The sequence below is a fragment of the Heterodontus francisci genome, chromosome 27 (assembly GCF_036365525.1).
Source record: "Heterodontus francisci isolate sHetFra1 chromosome 27, sHetFra1.hap1, whole genome shotgun sequence".
Classification (NCBI taxonomy): Eukaryota; Metazoa; Chordata; class Chondrichthyes; order Heterodontiformes; family Heterodontidae; genus Heterodontus; species Heterodontus francisci.
Genome location: NC_090397.1, coordinates 14,363,049 through 14,382,871, shown reverse-complemented (window position 1 = coordinate 14,382,871; position 19,823 = coordinate 14,363,049). Strand labels below are relative to the sequence as shown.

The window sequence follows — 19,823 nt, the reverse complement described above, 5'->3', positions numbered from 1 at the left end:
ATAACTTAATTGCACTTTCACAATATGAACTTCAAGCATGTGCAGGCGGGAGACTTTTTGCCCTCAGTGCCAAGGTACCTTGACAGGATGGAGAAGGAGGCATCCAGGATGACTTCATTCATTGGATGTGGGCAGCGCTGGCAAGGCTGGCATTTATTGCCCATTCCTACTTGAGAAGGTGGCCGTGAACCATTTCTTGAACTGCTGCAGTCCATGTGGTGTAGGTACACTCACAGTGTGGGGAGGGAGTTCCAGCAACAATGGAGGAACAATGATATTTTTCCAAGTCGGGATGGAGTATGATTTGGAGGAGAACCTGCAGGTGTTGGTGTTCCCATGTGTCGACTGTCCTTGTTCCTCTAGTCAGTAGAGGCTGCAGGTTTGGAAGGTGCTGTCAAAGAAGGCTTAGTGAATGACTGATCTATGGGACAGCTCTCCGATGTTTGACACAAGTCCCCAGGTGTTAGTGAGGAGGACTTTGCAGGGTTGATTGGACTGGGTGCGCCTTTGTCACACCTGGTACCTAGGTCAATGCCAGGTAGTCCATCCGATATTATTATTAAACTTTTTCACAGTGGTTTGATACAATGAAGTCACATGTGTACCAGATGGGTTTTTACAACAGTCAGTTTCATGGCCACCATTAGCTTTTGATTCCAGATTTATTTAATTAATTAAATTTAAATTCCACAACTGCCCTGTTGGGATTTGAACTCATGTCCTCAGATCATTAGTCCCCCCAGGCCTCTTACTAGTCCGGTAACATAATCACTATGCTACTGTACCCCAGTATGGCTGGTTGGAGGTGCCAACTGAAAACGATCTCCTGCTTCAAAGAGATTCAGGGCAGATGCAACCAGTGAGATACTCCAGGCAATCTCATGCTCCTGCTAACAGCTAGTAGCAGAGCGGGACAGCAGGAGATTATATTCAACCTACCCTCAGAGCTGGAGAAGCGTGAATAGCAGCAGGAGAAAGAGGGAGAAAACAGGAAGTCAAAATAAATAAAAATTAAACAAAGGTATTTTTAACTAAATGAAAGCATGAGAAGAAATAATATTCACTTTTTAAAAATCAACAGTACTGTTCCTATAAAGGGTTCAATGCTAAATATGTTTAAAGAAATGCAAGTAAACCCACAGCAGATGATGTGTAAAAATAACTATTTCATTACTGACTGTCAGCCCAAGATTCTGCATCTCTATATTGCCGTTTTGCAATGCTTTGAAAATAGGCACATCTTCTATTGTTAACAGAATGTAAAACCCCATCTGATTCAGGGAAGGAAATCTGCCGTACTTACCCCTTCTGGCCTAGCTGTGACTTCAGACCCATAGCAATGTGGTTGACTCTTAACCACCCTCTGAAATGGCCTAGCAAGCTTCTCAGCTGTATCAAACTGCTGTGAAACAGTCTAATAAGAATAAAATGGGACAGGCCACTGGGTATCAACCTAGACACCAGACACTACAAAGCTACATCCAACCCAGGCAACCCTGCAAAGCACCCCTCACTAACAACTGGGGACTTGCGCCCAAATTGGGAGAGCTGTCCCACAGACTGGTCAAGCAACAGGCTGACAATCCTACAACATCACATAGTCATATTTCAGACAATGTCCTAGATTCCTCCATCACCATCCCTGGGTATGTGCTGTCCCTCTCGTCGGACAGACCCACTGGACGTGGTGGCACACTGGTGTACAGTCAGGAGGGAGTGGCTCAGGGAATCCTCAACATTGACTCTAGACCCCATGAAGTCTCACAGCATCTGATCAAACATGGCTCTTATCACCAAGTCACACCTTGGTCTGTCCCCCTACTCCTCTGGCACTTTCTCCTCCTTTGAACATCTCATCTTGCTCCACCCCTCTCACCTTTCATTTAAAATCCTGGTTCTCTACTGCCTGCCCACGTTCCATGCCATTTTTCTCACCAAGCTACTTCCCACTGCTTTCCTCCCTGCATCGAGCAACTGTTCATCCTAGGTGATTCCATCTGAATTCATCATGCTCTCTCCCCTGACCTCACAGCCCTCCTATCCTCCATTAATCTCTCCCCCAGTTTAAAGTTCCCAACCCAGATTCACAGTCACCCCCTTGACCTTGCCATCTCATGTGGCCTCGCTACTCCTATAATATCAATCATAGTTAAGGTCATCTCTGATCATTTCCTTGTATCGCTGTCCACCCACATCCCACTTCCCCCGCTAAACCCTAATTCCTTCATATCTGCCCCTGGAAAAAACTCTCCCCCAATTTACTTACAACAGCACTCTCAAAAACCCACTGTCCAGCCTTTGGCCCTCTGTTCACCACAACATTTCTGCAGCTACCAATCTGCTCAACCACACCCTCACCTCCACCTTTGATACCCTAGACCCCATTAAGACTATTACTCTCTCTCATTCTGGCCATTCCCCCTGGTATGGAACTCATCTTCACTCCACAAGGGATATACACTTAAACAGATATGGGGGAGAACTGGTTTAGCCATTCACGGCCAGATCTGGCTGGAGCACATACAGCACTATCGGTTCCTGCTCTCATCTGTTAAAACTGCTCACTATTCCCTTAACATCCTGGAATGCAAAGGTAACCCCCAGCTTCTTTTCACGACTGAAAATGGTCTTCTTAAAGCCTTCGCCTTTGTTTTCTCCACCTTCACCTCCAGCAACGTGCAAGAAGCTTATCATTTTCTTTGTCACTAAGATTGAGGCTATCCGATCAGCTGTCTCTGCCACTTCCCTCCCTTCTGCTCACCCACCGGCTGAACTTCCTCTAAGGCTCCCCACTGCCCTCGCCCTGAACTTGTATTTTACTCAGTTTCTCTCTTATCTCCCGTCATGCCCTCTCAGAGCTCATCTTGTTCATAAGACCCACCTCCTGATCTCTCGATCCGATTCCCACTAAACTGCTGACCACCCAACTTCCCTTCCTGGCTCCCATGTTAGCTGATATTGTTAACAGTTCTCTCTCCTCAGGCTTTGTTCCCTCCTTCAAAGTCCCCAGCATCATGGATGCCAGTCTTCAGCCAATTCAATTCACTCCGTGTGATATCAAGAAACGACTGAAGGCACCGGATACTGCAAAGGCTATGGGCCCTGACAGCATTCCGGAAATAATACTGAAGGCTCCAGAAATAGCCACGTCCCTAGCCAAGCTGTTCCAGTACAGCTACAACACTGGCATCTACCCGGCAATGTGGAAAATTGCCCAGGTATATCCTGTACACAAAAAAGACAAATCCAACCCGGCCAATTACCACCCCATCAGTCTATTCTCAATCATCAGTAAAGTGATGGAAGATGTCATCGACAGTGCTACCAAGCAGCACTTGCTTAGCAATAACCTGATTAGTGACGCTCAGTTTGGGTTCCGCCAAGGCCTGACCTCATTACAGCCTTGGTTCAAACATGGACAAAACAGCTGAACTCAAGAGGTGAGGTGAGAGTGACTGACCTTGACATCAAGGCAGCATTTGACCGAGTATGGCATCAAGGAGCCTTAGCAAAACTGAAGTCAATGTGAATTGGGGGAAAACTCTTTGCTGGTTGGAGTCCTACCTAGCACAAAGGAAGATGGTTGTGATTGTTGGAGGTCAATCATCTCAGCTCCAGGACATCACTGCAGGAGTTCCTCAGGGTAGTGTCCTAGGCCCAACCATCTTCAGCTGCTTCATCAATGACCTTCCTTCAATCATAAGGTCGGAATGGGGATGTTCGCGGATGATTGCACAATGTTCAGCACCATTTGTGACTCCTCAATACTGAAGCAGTCCATGTAGAAATGCAGCAAGACCTGAACAATATCAAGGCTTGGGCTGTTAAGTGGCAAGTAACATTCATGCCACACAAATGCCAGGCAATGACCATCTCAAACACGAGAGAATCTATCCAACTTCCCTTGACATTCAATGGCATTACCATCGCTGAATCCCCCACTATCAACATCCTGGAGGTTACCACTGACCAGAAACTGAACTGGAGTAGCCATATAAATACCATAGCTACAAGAGCAGGTCAAAGGCTAGGAATCCTGCAGTGAGTAACTCACCTCCTGACTTCCCAAAGCCTGTCCACCATCTACAAGGCACAAGTCAGGAGTGTGATGGAATACTCTCCACTTGCCTGGATGGGTGCAGCTCCAACAACACTCAAGAATCTTGACACCATCCAAGACAAAGCAGCACGCTTGATTTGCACCCCATCCACAAACAGTCATTCCCTCCACCACCGACACACAGTGTGCACTATCTACAGAATGCACTACAACAATGCACCAAGGCTCCTTAGACAGCACCTTCCAAACCCGCGTCCTCTACCAACTGGAAGAACAAGAGCAGCAGGTGCATGGGAACACCACCAACTGCATGTTCCCTTCCAAGCCACACATGATCCTGACTTGCAACTATATCACTGTTCCTTCACCGTCGCTGGGTCAAAATCCTGGAACTCCCTTCCTAACAGCACTGTGGGTGGTCCTACCCCACATGGACTGCAACGGTTCAAGAAGGCGACTCGCCACCACCTTCTCAAGGGCACTTAGGGATGGGCAATAAATGCTGGCCTGGCCAGTAACGCACACATCCCATGAACAAATAAAAAAAAAACATTGGCGGCCCTGCCTTCAGCTGCCTAGGCCCTAAGCTCTGGAATTCCTTCCCTACACCCCTCTACCTCTCTTTACTCCTTAAAGACACTCCTTAAAACCTACATCTTTGGTCAAGCGTTTAGTCATCTGCCCTAATATCTCCTTATGTGGCTCGATGTCATATTTTGTTTTATAATGACTCTGTGAAGCACCTTGGCATGTTTTATTACTTGAAAGGTGCTATATAAGTACAAATTGTTGTTGCTGCTGAATACCACCTAGCGCCCTCCCTCCGCTAATGAATCAATGCTCCTCCATATTGAAAACCATGGCGAAGAAGCACTGAGGGTAGCAAGGGCACAGAATGTACTTTGGGTAGGGGCCTTCAATGTCCAACACCAAGAGTGACTCAGTAGCCCCACTACTCACTGAGCTGGCCACCTTCTGAAGAATGCAGCTGCCAGGCTGGGTCGGTGGCAGGCGGTGAGAGAACCAACGAGGGGAAAAATCTACTTGACTTTGTGCTCACTTATCTACCTGTTGCAGATGGATCTATCCATGACAGTATTTGTAGACCACTGCAGAGTCCTTCTGGAAATGTCTTCACTCTGAGGACACCATCCATTTTTTTGTGTGGCACTACCACCGTATTACATGGGCTAGATTCAGAACAGATCTAGCAGCTCAAAACTGGACATCCATGAAGAACTGTGGGCCATCAGCAGCAGTAGAACTGTATTCAACCATAATCTGTAACCGTATGGCCTAGCATTCCCTCATTCTACCATTATCATCGAGCCAGAAGATCAACCCTGGTTCAATGAGGAGTGTAGAAGAGCATACCAAAAGCAACACCAGGCGTCTCTAAAAATGAAGTGCCAACCTGATGAAGACCCAAAACAGGTCTACATGCATACTAAACAGTGGAAGTGGCATATTAAGTGATTCCACAACCAAAGGATCAGATCAAAGCTTTGCAGACCTGCCACATCCAGACGTGAATGGTGGTAGATAATTAAACAACTAATGGGAGGAGGAGGTGCCATGAACAGCCCATCCTCAATGATGCTAGACCTCAGCACATCAGTACAAAAGACAAACTGAAGAACTTGCAACCAGAAGTGCTGAGTGGATGATCCTCCTGAGATCCTCAGCATCACAGATGTCAGACTTCAGCCAATTTGAGTCACTCCACGTGATATCAAGAAATGGCTGAGAACTTTGGATACTGCAAAGTCTATGGACTCTGACAACATCCCGGCTGAAGAACTGAAAATTTGCGCTCCAGAACTGGCCGCACCCCTAGCCAAGCTTTTCTAGTACAGTTACAACACTGGCATCTACCCGACAATGTGAAAAATTGCCCAGGTATGTCCTGTCCACAAAAGCAGTACAAATCCGATCCGACAAATTACCACCCCATCATCTACTCTCAATAATCCGCAAAGCGATGGAAGACGTTGTCAACAGTGCTATCAAGCAGCATTACTCACCAATGACCTGCTCACCGATGATCAGTTTGATTTTTCCAGGAACACTTGGCTCCAGACCTCATTACAGCTTTAGTCTAAATGAGGGCAAAAAAGCTGAATTCCAGAGGTGAGGTGAGAATGACTGCCCTTGATATCAAGGCAGCATTTGATTGAGTATGGCATCAAGAAGCCCTAGCCAAATTGAAGACAATGGGAGTCACGGGGAAAACTCACACTGGCTGGTGTCAAACTTAGCACAAAGCAAGATGGTTGCGGTTGTTGGAGGCCACCCATCTCAGCGTCATGGTCATGACAGCACTGCAGAAGTTCCTCAGGGCAGTGTCCTAGTTCCAACCATCTTCAGCTGTTTCATCCATCATAAGGTTAGAAGTGGGGATGTTCATTGATAATTGCACAGTGTTCAACTCAATTCACAACTCCTCAGATAATGAAGCAGTCCGTGCCCATGTGCAGCAAGACCTGGACAACATTCAGACTTAGGATCATAAGTAGCAAGTAACACAAAAGCCAGGCAATGAACATCTCCAACAAGAGAGAGCCTCACCACCTCACCTTATTACCATGACTGAATCCTCCACCATCAACATCCTGGGGGTCATCATTGACCAGAAACTTAACTGGACCAGCCATATAAAACCTGTGTTTACAAGAGCAGGTCAAAGGCTGGGAATTCTGCAGTAAGTAACTTACCTCCGAACTCCACAAAGCCCTTCCACCATCTAAAAGGCAGAAGTCAGAAGTGTAATGGACTTGCCTGGATGAGTGTACCTCCAACAAACATTTAAGAAACTTGTCCCGCAAATGTAACATCTTCATTCAAGAAAGGAGGGAGACAGAAAACAGGAAACTAAAGGCCAGTTAGCCTAACATCTGTCACTGGGAAAATGTTAGAATCCATTATTAAGAAAGTAGTAGCAGGACATTTAGAAAATCATAATGCTATCAGGCAGTCAACATGGTTTTATGAAAGGGAAATCATGTTTGACAAATTTATTAAAGTTCTTTGAGGATGTAACAAGTAGGGTGGATAAAAAGGAACCAGTAGATGTGGTGTATTTGGATTTCCAAAAGGCATTCGATAAGGTGCCACATAAAAGATTACTACACAAGATAAGAGCTCATGGTGTTGGAGATAATATATTAGTATGGATAGAGGAATGGCTAATGAACAGGAAACAGTCAGGATAAATGGGACATTTCAGGTTGGCAAACTGTAACGAGTAGAGTGTCACAGGGATCAGTGCTGGGGCCTCAACTATTTACGATCTATATTAATGACTTGCATGAAGAGATATTGTGTATTGTAGCCAAATTTGTGGATGACACATACATAGGTAGGAAAGCAAGTTGCGCAGAGGACACAAAGTGGCTGCAAAGAGATATAGATAGGTTAAGTGACTGGGCAAAAAATTGGCAGATGGAGTATAATGTGGGAAAATGTCTGAGGGTCGCTTGACAATTTGGCAAGAAGAATAGAAAAGCAGAATATTATTTACATGGAAAGCGACTGCAGAATGCTGTGGTACAGAGGGATCTAGGTGTCCTTGTACATGAATCACAAAAAGTTAGCATGCAGGTACAGCAAATAATTAGGAAGGCAAATGGAATGTTGGCATTTATTGCAAGGAGGATGGAGTATAAAAGTAGGGAACTCTCGCTACAACTGTACAGGGCATTGGTGAGACCACACCTAGAGTACTGGGTAATGTTTAGTCTCCTTACTTAAGGAGAGATATCCTTGCATTGGAAGCAGTTCATTAGGCTGATTCCTAGGATTAAGGGGTTGTCTTATGAGGAAAGGTTGAGCAGGTTGGGCCTATACTCATTGGAGTTTAGAGGAATGAAAGGTGATCTGATTGAATATAAGATTATGAGAGGGCTTGACAGGGTAGATGCTGAAAGGATGTTTCTCATCATGGGGGAACCTAGAACTAGAGGCACAGTTTCAAAATAAGGGGTCTCCCATCTAAGATAGAGATGAGGAGGAATTCCTTCTCTCAGAGGGTCATTAATCTTTGGAATTCTCTTCTCCAGAGCACAGTGGAGGCTGGGCCATTGAATATATTCAAGGCTGAGTTAGACAGATTTTTGATCATGAGAGTCATGGATTATGGGGGGCAGGCCAGAAAGTGGAGTTAAAGGTTAAAGCCACAATCAGATCAGCCATGATCTTATTGAATGACAGAGCAGGTTCGAGGGGCAGAATGGCCTTCTCCTGTTCCTATTTCTTATGATCTTATGATAAAGCTGCTCTCTCGATTGGCACTCCATCCATCACCTTAAACATTCACTCCCTCCTCCACCAGCATACAGTGGCAGCAGTGTGTACCATATACAAGATGGACTGCAGAAACTCACCAAGCCTCCTTCAACAGCACCTTCCAAACCTGCAACCTCTACCGCATAGAAGGACAAGGGCAGCAGATGCATGGGAACACCACCACCTGCAGTTCCCCTCCAAGCCACATACCATCCTCACATATACCATGGTTCCTTCATTGTCGCTGGGTTAAAATTCTTGAACACTCTAACAGTACTGTGGGTGTACCTACACCACACAAACTGCAGTGGTTCAAGCAGGTGGCTCATCACCATTTTCTCAAGGGTAATTAGGAATGAGGAATAAATGCTGGCCTTGCCAGTGATCTCACATTCAATGAACAAATAAAAAAAATTGAGGAAAGGCTAGAGAAACTGGGGTTATTTTCATTTTTATATTCACTGCCACTCCTCACTAATAATATAAAATTGTGAGGCCATTTGATAAGGTCAATCAGAAAAAAGTATTTCCACTGGTTGGTGAGTCAGTAGCTAAAGGTCTTAAGTTTAAGCTCAACAGAATTAATATTACAAATAAACAAATATCTTCTAAACTTAATGTATTACTGTGCATTTATTAGTTGTAGTTAAAGCTCGGAGTCAGTCAGAATTTGCTGAGATACAGGTCATGAATCATTTATTAATGCATGTCTTTTAATTGATTATTACTTCATCATAAGAAACACATAACTGTCATTTACATTATTCGTTAAATAAAACCCAAAATAATGCTGTACAATCTGAGTCTTTTTGCATGACACAGGTTCTGTCTTTCAAATATGCAGCCAATAAATAACTAATGGATTTTGCTACCCACTGGCCTGAAGATGAATTTGCAATAGTTTCACACCCCAGCAGAACGTCACTGTTATGTTAGATTACTTCATTATCCCTGTCTTATTTTTCTGATGATTGTCCAGCCTATCTTGCTGACAGACTTTAACAACATGCCACAATGTGGCATTTGCCCTGAGTGCCTCTACGAACTTGCCCTGTTCCAATAGAACGTTGATTTCTGCCAAGCTTCCCAAACACTTACTGCATCCTCCAGGTTTGTAGGAGAATCCAGGAGGCAGGAGGAATCCTTGCTGGGCTGCTGCAGCTGCCAAGGTCCGTTGGTCTGGAGGAAACACTGGAATCATCAATGGAGGCAACTGACCTTGAACCTGCTGAAGATTAAAGAATACATCAAAAAATAGAAACAAGTCTTCAATCAGAATAGAACTGACTTTTTTTAAGAAGTGATATTGCAGATGAATGTAGTTGCAAAGGACCATTTGCAGCACTCAACACATGTTCCATACAAGTGGTCAAATCTTCCCACAGTGTGGTGAATTGGATATGCTAGCTAGTGGTTATGGTACTACTACTGGAAACCCAAGAGGTTGTAAGAGCCAATCCTACCATTAAACTGACACCATCAAAAATGACCATGAAAGTGTTGGACTTGTGTTCATGACCTTCAGGAAAGTAAATCTGCCACCCTGACCTGGCCTGGTCCATATGTCCTATGTTGTTGACTCTTATTGTTATAAGGCAACAAGGAAATAAATACAGTTTTGGAAGACCTTGCATTTATGTAGCACCTTTCATGACCTTAAGACATCCAAAACACTTTACAGCCAATTAATTACTTATGAAATGTAGGGAAACTCAGTAACCAAAAGTGCACACAACTTCACACAAATAGCAATCTCATCCAAAGGAAGGCACCCTTGACAGTGTAGTTCATAAGATCATAATAAGATCATAAGAACTAGGAGCAGGAGTCGGCCGTCCGGCCCCTCGAGCCTGCTCCGCCATTTAATAAGATCATGGCTGATCTTTTCGTGGACTCAGATCCACTTGCCCGCGTTCTCACCATATCCCTTAATTCCTTTATTATTCAAAAAGATATCTACCTTAGCTTTAAAAACGTTTACTGAAGAAGCGTCAACTACTTCACTGGGCAAGGAATTCCATAGATTAACAACCCTCTGGGTGAAGAAGTTCCTTCTTAATTCAGTCCTAAATCTGCTCCCTCTAATCTTGAGGCTATGCCCTCTTGTCCTAGCTTCACCTACCAGTGGAAACATACTCTCTACTTGTATCTTATCTATTCCCTTCATGATTTTATATGTTTCTATAAGATCCCCCCTCATTCTTCTGAATTCCAATGAATACAATCCCAATCTACTCAGTCTCTCCTCATAAGCCAACCCCCTCAACTCCGGAATCAACCTAGTGAACCTCCTCTGCACCCTCTCCAGTGCCAGTACATCCTTTCTCAAGTAAGGAGACCAAAACTGCACACAGTACTCCAGGTGCGGCCTCACCAGTACCTTATACAGCTGCAACATAACCTCTCTGCTTTTAAACTCAATCCCTTTAGCAATGAAGGACAAAATTCCTTCCTAATTACTTGCTGTACCTGCAGACCAACCTTCTGCGATTCATGCACAAGGACACCCAGGTCCCTCTGCATAGCAGCATGCTGCAACTTTTTACCATTCAAGTAATAATCCTTTTTACTGTTACTCCTACCGAAATGAATGACTTCACATTTATTAACATTGTATTCCATCTGCCAGACCTTTGCCCACTCACTCAATGTATCTATGTTCCTCTGCAAAGTTTCACAGTCATCTGCACACTTTGCTCTGCCACTCATCTTAGTGTCATCTGCAAACTTTGACACCCTACAAGTGGTCCCCAACTCCAAATCATCTATATAAATTGTAAATAATTGCGGTTCCAACACCGATCCCTGAGGCACACCACTAGTGACTGATTGCCAACCAGAATAGCACTCATTTATCCCCACTCTCTGCATCCTGTTAGTCAACCAATCCTCTATCCATGCTAATACTTTACCCCTAACGCCATGCATCCTTATCTTATGCAGCAGCCTCTTGTGCGGCACCTTGTCGAAGGCCTTTTGGAAATCTAGGTACACCACATCTACTGGGTCCCCATTGTCCACCTTGCTCGTAATGTCATCATAGAATTCCAAAAGATTTGTCAAGCATGACCTGCCCTTCATGAACCCATGCTGCGTCTGCCCAACGGGACAATTTCTATCGAGATGCCCTGCTATTTCTTCCTTGATAATAGACTCAAGCATCTTCCCCACTACAGAGGTTAAGCTAACCGGTCTATAATTCCCCATCTTTTGTCTACCTCCCTTTTTAAACAGTGGCGTCACATCTGCTGTTTTCCAATCAACTGGGACTACCCCAAAGTCCAGCGAATTTTGGAAAATTACCGCCAGTGCACCTGCTATTTCTCCCGCCATCTCTTTTAGTACCCTAGGATGCATTCCATCAGGGCCAGGAGACTTATCAATCCTTAGCTCCATTAGCTTGCCCAACACTACCTCTTCCGTAATAATGATTGTTTCCAGGTCCTCACCTACGTTCGTCTCTTTGTCAATTACTGGCATGTTATTAATGTCCTCCACTGTGAAGACCGATACAAAATACCTGTTCAATGCCTCGGCCATTTCATCATATCCCATAACTAAATTCCCCTTCTCATCCTCTAAAGGTCCAATGTTTACTTTAGCCACTCTTTTTCGTTTTATATATTTATAGAAACTTTTGCTATCTGTCTTTATATTCTGTGCTAGTTTTTTCTCATGTTCTATCTTACTTTTCTTTATAGCTCTTTTTGTGGCTTTCTGTTGACCTTTAAAGTTTTCCCAATCTTCTAGTTTCATGCTGTTTTTGGCCACTTTGTATGCCTTCTCTTTCAATTTGATAGCCTCCCTTATTTCCTTAGACACCCATGGCAGATTACCCCTTTTCTTCCAGTCCTTCCTTTTCACTGGAATATACTTTTGCTGAGCACTTTGAAAAATTGCTTTGAAGGTCCTCCACTGCTCATCAACTGTCCCACCATAAAATCTTTGTTTCCAGTCTACTTTAGCCAAGTCCTCCCTCATTTTATTGTAGTCCCCCTTGTTCAAGCGCAGGACCCTGGTATTGGATTTTATCTTCACACTCTCCATCTGTATTCTAAATTCAACCATACTGTGATCACTCCTTCCAAGAGGATCCCTAACAATGAGGTCATTAATTATTCCTGTCTCATTACACAGGACTAGATCTAGGATAGCTTGCTCCCTCGTCGGTTCCATTACATACTGTTCAAGAAAACTATCACGGATACACTCAACGAACTCCTCCTCAAGGCTACCCTAACTGAGCTGGTTCGACCAATCTACATGTAGATTAAAATCCCCCACGATAATTGCAGTACCATTTTTACAGGCATTAGTTATTTCTTTGTTTATTGCCCGCCCCAATGTGATGTTATTATTTGGTGGCCTATAGACTACGCCCATCAATGACTTTTTCTTCTTAGAGTTTCTAATTTCCACCCAAATGGATTCAACCTCATTCTCCATAGAACCTATATCATCTCTCAGCACTGCCCTGATGTCGTCCTTGAATATCAGAGCTACACCACCTCCCTTACCTTCCTGTCTGTCCTTCCGAATAGTCTGGTATCCCTGGATATTTAACTCCCAGTCATGACCAACCTGTAACCATGTCTCCGTAATGTCTGCCAAATCATATTCATTCGCGATGATTTGTGCCGTTAACTCATCAACCTTGTTATGAATGCTACGAGCATTCAGATAAAGTGCCTTTATGCTAGCTTTCTTACCCTCATGATTTCCAACATCTCTAATAACTCCTGAATTATCCTTCCTTTCTGATTCTTTCATAGTCTGCCTTGAACTTAAACCCTCCTGCACACATGTTAACCTGCTGCTTACCATTTTATTTACCATCGTACTCCCAGTCATTTTCCCTTTCCCTTCCCCCCGAGTCACTAGTTTAAAGTCCTAGAGACCACCCTATTTAACCGTTTCGCTAGAACACTGGTTCCAGATCGGTTCAGGTGGAGACCGTCCCATCGGTACAGATCCCCCCGGTTCCAAAACTGATGCCAATGCCCCATGAAATGGAACCCCTCTTTCCCACACCACTCCCTTAGCCACGTGTTTACTTCCCTAATATTCTTATCCCTAAGCCAATTTGCACGTGGCTCGGGCAGTAATCCGGAGATTATGACCTTCGAGGACCTGTTCCTTAATTTCGTTCCTAGTGCTTTATAATCAGCACTGCACTGGAGTACAGTCTATCAAGTGAGACATGAGCCCACAACCTCCCAACATGATATACAAAGTCACTTTGTAAATGAACTGTAACAGCTCAATCATCACAGAAATATACTTGAAAGTGTTATGGCATCCAACAAGAAGCAGAGACAAATAGGTTTAAAAAATTGAATAAGACTTGTGTTCAATCCTAGGCATTTGAAAGTAAGATGTTCAGGGCAGTGTGGTAATTATAATATAGTCATTATTTTTCGCAGATGGGGTTTGTTTAATTTTGTTGTCATCTAGTTTAGGCAGCCCAATTGTAGGGAATAGAACACTTTCCGTTATACACCCAATATGAAGCTCAAATAGTTCAGGTATAGTATGCTCACAGACAGAACAAAGTTCCTTCTGAACTAAAGCAAAATACTGCAGATGTTGGAAATCCGAAATGAAAACAGAAAATGCTCAAAACACTCAGCAGGTCAGGCAGCATCTGTGGAGAGAGAAACAAAGTTAACATTTCAGGTTGATGATATTTCATCAGAATGCCCCTGTTCTGATAAAACGTCATCCAACTGAAATGTTAACTCTGTTTCTCTCTTCGCAGATGCCACCTGACCTGCTAAGTGTTCCCAGCATTTTCTGTTTTCATTTCTTCTGAACTAGCCTGGCAATATGCTTTAACCCCACTGTGCCATGTGTAATATTTTCCACTTCCCACATTGGCAATTTGTAATGCTGCCAAATTGGTGACAAATAGTGTGCTATGGGGCCATACCAATTAGGAAGTGGGCCGTGACTGTATAAACTCATTTCACATCGGACCTCTAAAGCAAGCAGAAAGGGGACACTCCTCCTATAAACATGAGTTGTTTTGAACCCAGTGCCCAGAGGTGAAAGCTCAGTCTGCCAGCTCAATGTACTGCTAATTGCCTGCTTATTTTAGTTGTGGTTTGACCACACTACATTCTCTCCTATCTTCTGGTAGTTATTGCCTAGAAGAAAAGACCTATGCAGGGGTGGGGGTTGGGGATGCTGAATTTGTTCCATTTATGCAATTTTTTCAGGGTTTCTACAAATCTTCTGCTAAAGTTATTGCCGTCAATCTGGATAAACCCCGCAGAAAATCATCTTCCCCCTCCAAGACTTTGATTATGGACTGCCAGAGATGCCCTGGTAAATTCCCATGGTCCTCAAAACCCCTGCCTCCTTCACTCTGGTCAGTAATCTTAGCTCAATAGTTCAAGCAATTGTTTGTTCATGTTGGGTTTTTCATGATTGAAACCAGCATTTTTTACATTCACTGCCACTCCTCACTAATAATATAAAATTGTAGTTAAATGCATATTTTGAATGCACAAAAATATGCCTTCAGTATTACCACTGAAATCAAGCCTCCCATCCACAGACAATATCCCTGTTATATAAATGTGTCCTCATCAACCTTCTCTCTCTCTAAAAAAATTATTATTTATAGTGATGGGAATGTTCAGAATGTAAATAACACGTTAGTGTGGGAGAGTGGAAGGCAATTATCTGCAGGTTGGGTTAAGCTGTATTACTAAACTGGTGTAGGTGGCGCCATGTTTGCCTTGTTAAATGATATCTGACCTAGGGACGCTTGTTCAACGCAAAAACAGAACAACTTCTCGTTCCTGGCACTGTCTCCATTGACAAGAATCTTAAAGAGGTCTTTAAGATTATGAAAGGGCTTGATAAGAGACTTTGTTTCTATTTGTAGAGGAAACTAAAACTAAGGGCCATAAATATAAAATAGTCACTAATAAATCCAATAGGGTTTTCATGAGAAGCTTCTGTACCCAGAGAGTGGTTAGAAGGTTGAACTTGCTACCATAAAAAGTAGTTGAGGCAAATAGCATAGATGCGTTCAAAGGGGAAGCTAGATAAACACATGAGAGGAGAAAGGATTAGAAGGATAGGTGGATAAGGCGAAATGAAGTAAGATGGGAGGAGGCTCATGTGGAGCATAAATATCAGATTGGATCAGTTGAGCCAAATGGCCTGTTTCTGTGCTGTAAATTCTATGTAATCAGCTTGTGAATGTTTGGCTCTTTTTATCACATGTGACTGAAGGTCGCAATATATTGCTCCGTTGAATACAGATTAGATGAGGATCAGATGCTGGGCCTCATGAGGAAAAGTATTCTTTCTACTCTTCAGTCTCCATTACCTCTTCACAAAGCTCAACTGTGTTGTCTTTTAAGCAGAGGCACGCTGACTATATTTGGATTACGGATAGTCTCAAATAAAATAAAACAAACAGCTGTGCAGAATATTTTACACAGACAAGATCGGCAGGAAGCCCCAGAACTTCTAAAGGTTCTGGAGATAAAAGTGACTTTGCCAAGCATGAAGACTCAGAACAACGCATTGAAAACAGAGTGACAGATGGTTCCTACCAGGGACTGCGCTGCCAAGAAAAAAAAAATTACAGAAAAAAAAGTGATGTTATTGAAAATGACTAGAAAGTTCTCAGAAGAATTCAACATTCCCATCCCTTTGCAAGTGCTAGTCTGCCTTAAGGGCTAATAAAGAAAAAACATAACCTGTCAATGCAGAGATTACAATGTAACACAAGTCAGCACTTGAACCTGACTGCATGCTCAACAGGGAGTAGAACATCTCAGAGAAGCATTTGCTAACAGACCCACCAGGAAAATTCTCTTTTTGACTAGACAAGTTGTCAGATTATACCCAAGGTCATTTGACTTTAGCGAATAAAATGTGTAAGTTAAGAAATGGAGTTTTCTACTGAACTTTGCTCAAAATCTTGGCAGTTTGGAAAAGAGGCTTCAGCACGGCAGGATATAGATTTGATTTGTTGCAACACTGGCTAAACCCCTTGATCAAAATACGTCTCCCTTATAAAAAGCAATGCTTCCATGTACTATATCAGTGAGTAGGGGATACTTGGCATCAGGTGGCAGGACCAATTCTCCAACACAGAAGTCCTCGAGGTGGCCAACACCCCCAGCTTATACATACTATTGAGTCAGCAGCGCTTGAGATGGCATGGCCATGTGAGCCGCATGGAAGATGGCAGGATCCCCAAGGACACATTGTACAGCGAGCTCGCCACTGGTATCAGACCCACCGGCCGACCATGTCTCCGCTTTAAAGACATCTGCAAACGCGACATAAAGTCCTGTGACATTGATCACAAGTCGTGGGAGTCAGTTGCCAGCGTTCGCCAGAGCTGGCGGGCAGCCATAAAGGCGGGGCTAAAGTGTGGCAAGTCGAAGAGACTTAGCAGTTGGCAGGAAAAAAGACAAAAGCGCAAGGGGAGAGCCAACTGTGTAACAGCCCCGACAAACAAATTTTTCTGCAGCACCTGTGGAAGAGCCTGTCACTCTAGAATTGGCCTTTATAGCCACTCCAGGCGCTTACCCATTGTCTCTCGAGATAAGGAGGCCAAAGTAGGGGATGAGATCCTTCCCGCATTTCCCTGTACAATCAGTTAGTTAACGAGAGATTATCGAAGGCCTGACTACAAATTGTTTGGGTGGGGAGCTGGTGGTTGAAATTATGGAATCAGTCAATACATTTTTATAGAGTAAGATGATAAATGGGGAAAAAAATCCCTTTAAGATGTAATTACTAAAGTCACATATTGTTGAGTATATGAGTACTTGTGTCGCAATGCGTAAGTGATGAGTTTATATTCTAATAAGCCATTCTAGCTCACTTGCTCATACTAGTCAGTGGTCACCTGGGTAACTCAATGGAGCAGGGTTGCTATGTAGTTAGGTGATTAAATTCTTGGTACCAGGCACTTCTGTAAGAGGTCTAAACACCTTACTTTGATGGGAATTGCCCATTGCCCTGTAGCTATTCGTATGATAGCATATACCAGGGTTGTAACAATAGAAAATAATGAATATGCCATGCTACCTGCTCTGTGCACCTTGCCTGACTAACACAGAACTGTGGTTCAGTGGGCAGCACTCTTGCTGCCAAGTCAGAAAGTTGTGGGTTCAAGTCCTACTACTGCAGGACCTGTATAGGAAAACCAAGGCTGTCACTCCAATGCAACACTAAGGAGGTTCAGTTCAGAGATACAGCAGGTGTTCCCCTTCAGATGAGATATTAATCTAAGGGCCCCTCTGCCCTCTCTGGTGGATATAAAAGATCCCATTGCACTATTTTGATGAGAAGGGGAGCTATCCCCAGTGTCCTAGTCAATATCTTTTTCTTGAAACAGTATCACAAAAACTGATTATCTGGTCATTATTACATTGCTATTTGTGGGAGCTTGCTGTGCACAAATTGGCTGCCCATTTCCTGCATTACTACAGTAACTACACTTCAAAAGTACTTCATTGGCTGTAAAGCACTTTGGGATGTCCTGTGGTCATGAAAGGTGCTGTATAAATGCGAGTCTTTCTTTAATTCTTCTGGATTTTGGCTTTTCTTTTAAGCTTGCCTCTTCTGGGGTCTTTTTGCCTCAAGTTCCACTTGTGCTGCAAAAGCTAGACTGCTTTTTAGACATCTGACATTCTGCTTTACTTCTCGACTGATCACAATCAGGAAAAGACCCTACAATACACTGATTGTGAGGTGTTTGACTAATGTGTAACCATTGAACAGCTTACTGTTTGAAGTCTTTGAGGAAACAACAGCAAGACAAGCTCATTAACATCTTGACTACTTATTTTTCTTACTTGGAATATTACTAAGCTTACAAAACACAACAACTTACAATTAAAAATCGCTTTTAACACAATACAAATCCCAAAGTGCTTCATAGGAGCATTATTGCACAAGATTTCACACCAAGCCACACAAAGAGATGTTAACACGGGTGGCCAAAAGCTTGGTCAAAGAGGTAAGTTTTAAAGACTGACTTAAAGGAACAGACAGAGGTAGAGAGGTTTAGGGAGAGAAAGCCAGAGCTTAGGGCCTAGACAGCTAAAGGCACGGCTGCCAATGGTGGAGCAATTAAAATCGGGGATGCACAAGAGGCCAGAATTGGAGGAGCTAGGATATCTTGGTGGGTTGTGGGGCAGGAGGAGGTTACAGAATTAGGGAGGGGTGAAGCTATGAAGGGATTTGTGCACAAGGATGAGAATTTTAAAATCGAGGTGTTGTTTAATCTTGAGCCAATGTAGGTTAGTGAGCACAGTGATGATGCATTGCACAGGACATAGTACGCGTTAGGATATAGGCAGCAGAGTTTTGAATAAGCTTAAGTATACTGAAGGTGAGAGGCCGGCCCAGGAGAGCATTGGAGACAAAAAAGGCATAGTAACAAAATTAAAGGCTATTCCATTTTGGGTTTTTTAAAATCCCTCCGTGAACAAAATGCTAAAAAGCATGACATTCTATCTTGGTGTGGAGGCATGAATTGATGTGGATGCTGGTGGAAAGCAGGTCCACTTGCAGGGTTGTCCCACTATTCACTATAGAAGATTATGAGGTGGGGTGGAATATATTTTTAAATGATTTTTACCAAGGTTGTAATGTTAGTATTAAAAGATAAGCATATTTGAGCCTTTGTGACAGAAGCAGGGAAAGATCTGCCATTTGCTATGTATGACTGGCTTGCACATGACCTGCCTATGGATCAGTACCTGTGGTACATGCTAATAAAACACGCTGCAAATATTTGAGAACATTTATTGAGTAAACATGTCGCACCTCATCTACATCCGAGCAAAATGATGGTTTTAACCTTTAGCCCAGTGCAAATCGGAAAGTCCACTTGAATCTTGTGTGTAGGTGCCTAAGGGTTAACAGGGTGCCTTGTAGTCTAAGCTGCAACCTTCTATCATCATTGTTGTCAGTGCACTGCTAATTCTCGAGTACCTGAGTGTGTATCAATTTCAACGTGTAATTTATAATTAAGTAATTAGCCATTTCCCCTTGCAGTTTTTTTTAAAACAATTACAGCAAAATAAAAACTCCAACCAGAGGAGTTACGTCATGTTAAATAGTCCAATGCAGGAATGCATGGTCCGCAGTGAGAGGACATGACATTCTTGGTTCACTAGAAGAGACAATTAGCTGTGTTTTTTGCTTTAGTATTTTGCCGGAGTGAAGTATTATGTGTAACAGCTTGTCCATTCAGTTTAGTTTCCACCTACACCTTAGAGATGGATTGGGGCTGCTAGGGGCTTGTTGCATCTTATCACAAAAACAGTTGTAGGAACAGAGAAAATAATAATAATGGGTTGGTCTAAGCTTTTAATGGCTTGGTCGAAAACACTGGAACAGCTGCAAGCCTTGTCCCAGCCTGTCGGGTTCCCACAATAACTATTGCATGCCAAGTAAAGCTAGAGCCCCATTTTCACTTATCCAACATTGGACA

At 43.3% G+C, this 19,823-nt stretch overlaps 1 protein-coding gene across 9 annotated transcripts in view; it reads right to left on the bottom strand.

The window, feature by feature from the left end:
- sox5 (SRY-box transcription factor 5) overlaps positions 1-19,823 on the bottom strand; it is a 334,797-nt gene that overhangs the window by 98,247 nt on the left and 216,727 nt on the right. For 7 of the 9 annotated variants that reach the window (XM_068058885.1, XM_068058889.1, XM_068058886.1 and 4 more), the window contains one exon: positions 9,443-9,572. In XM_068058885.1, the coding sequence (XP_067914986.1) occupies positions 9,443-9,572 (130 nt within the window). The remainder of the gene's footprint in view (positions 1-9,442; positions 9,573-19,823) is intronic. The other 2 variants (XM_068058890.1, XM_068058891.1) reach the window with 1 other exon arrangement.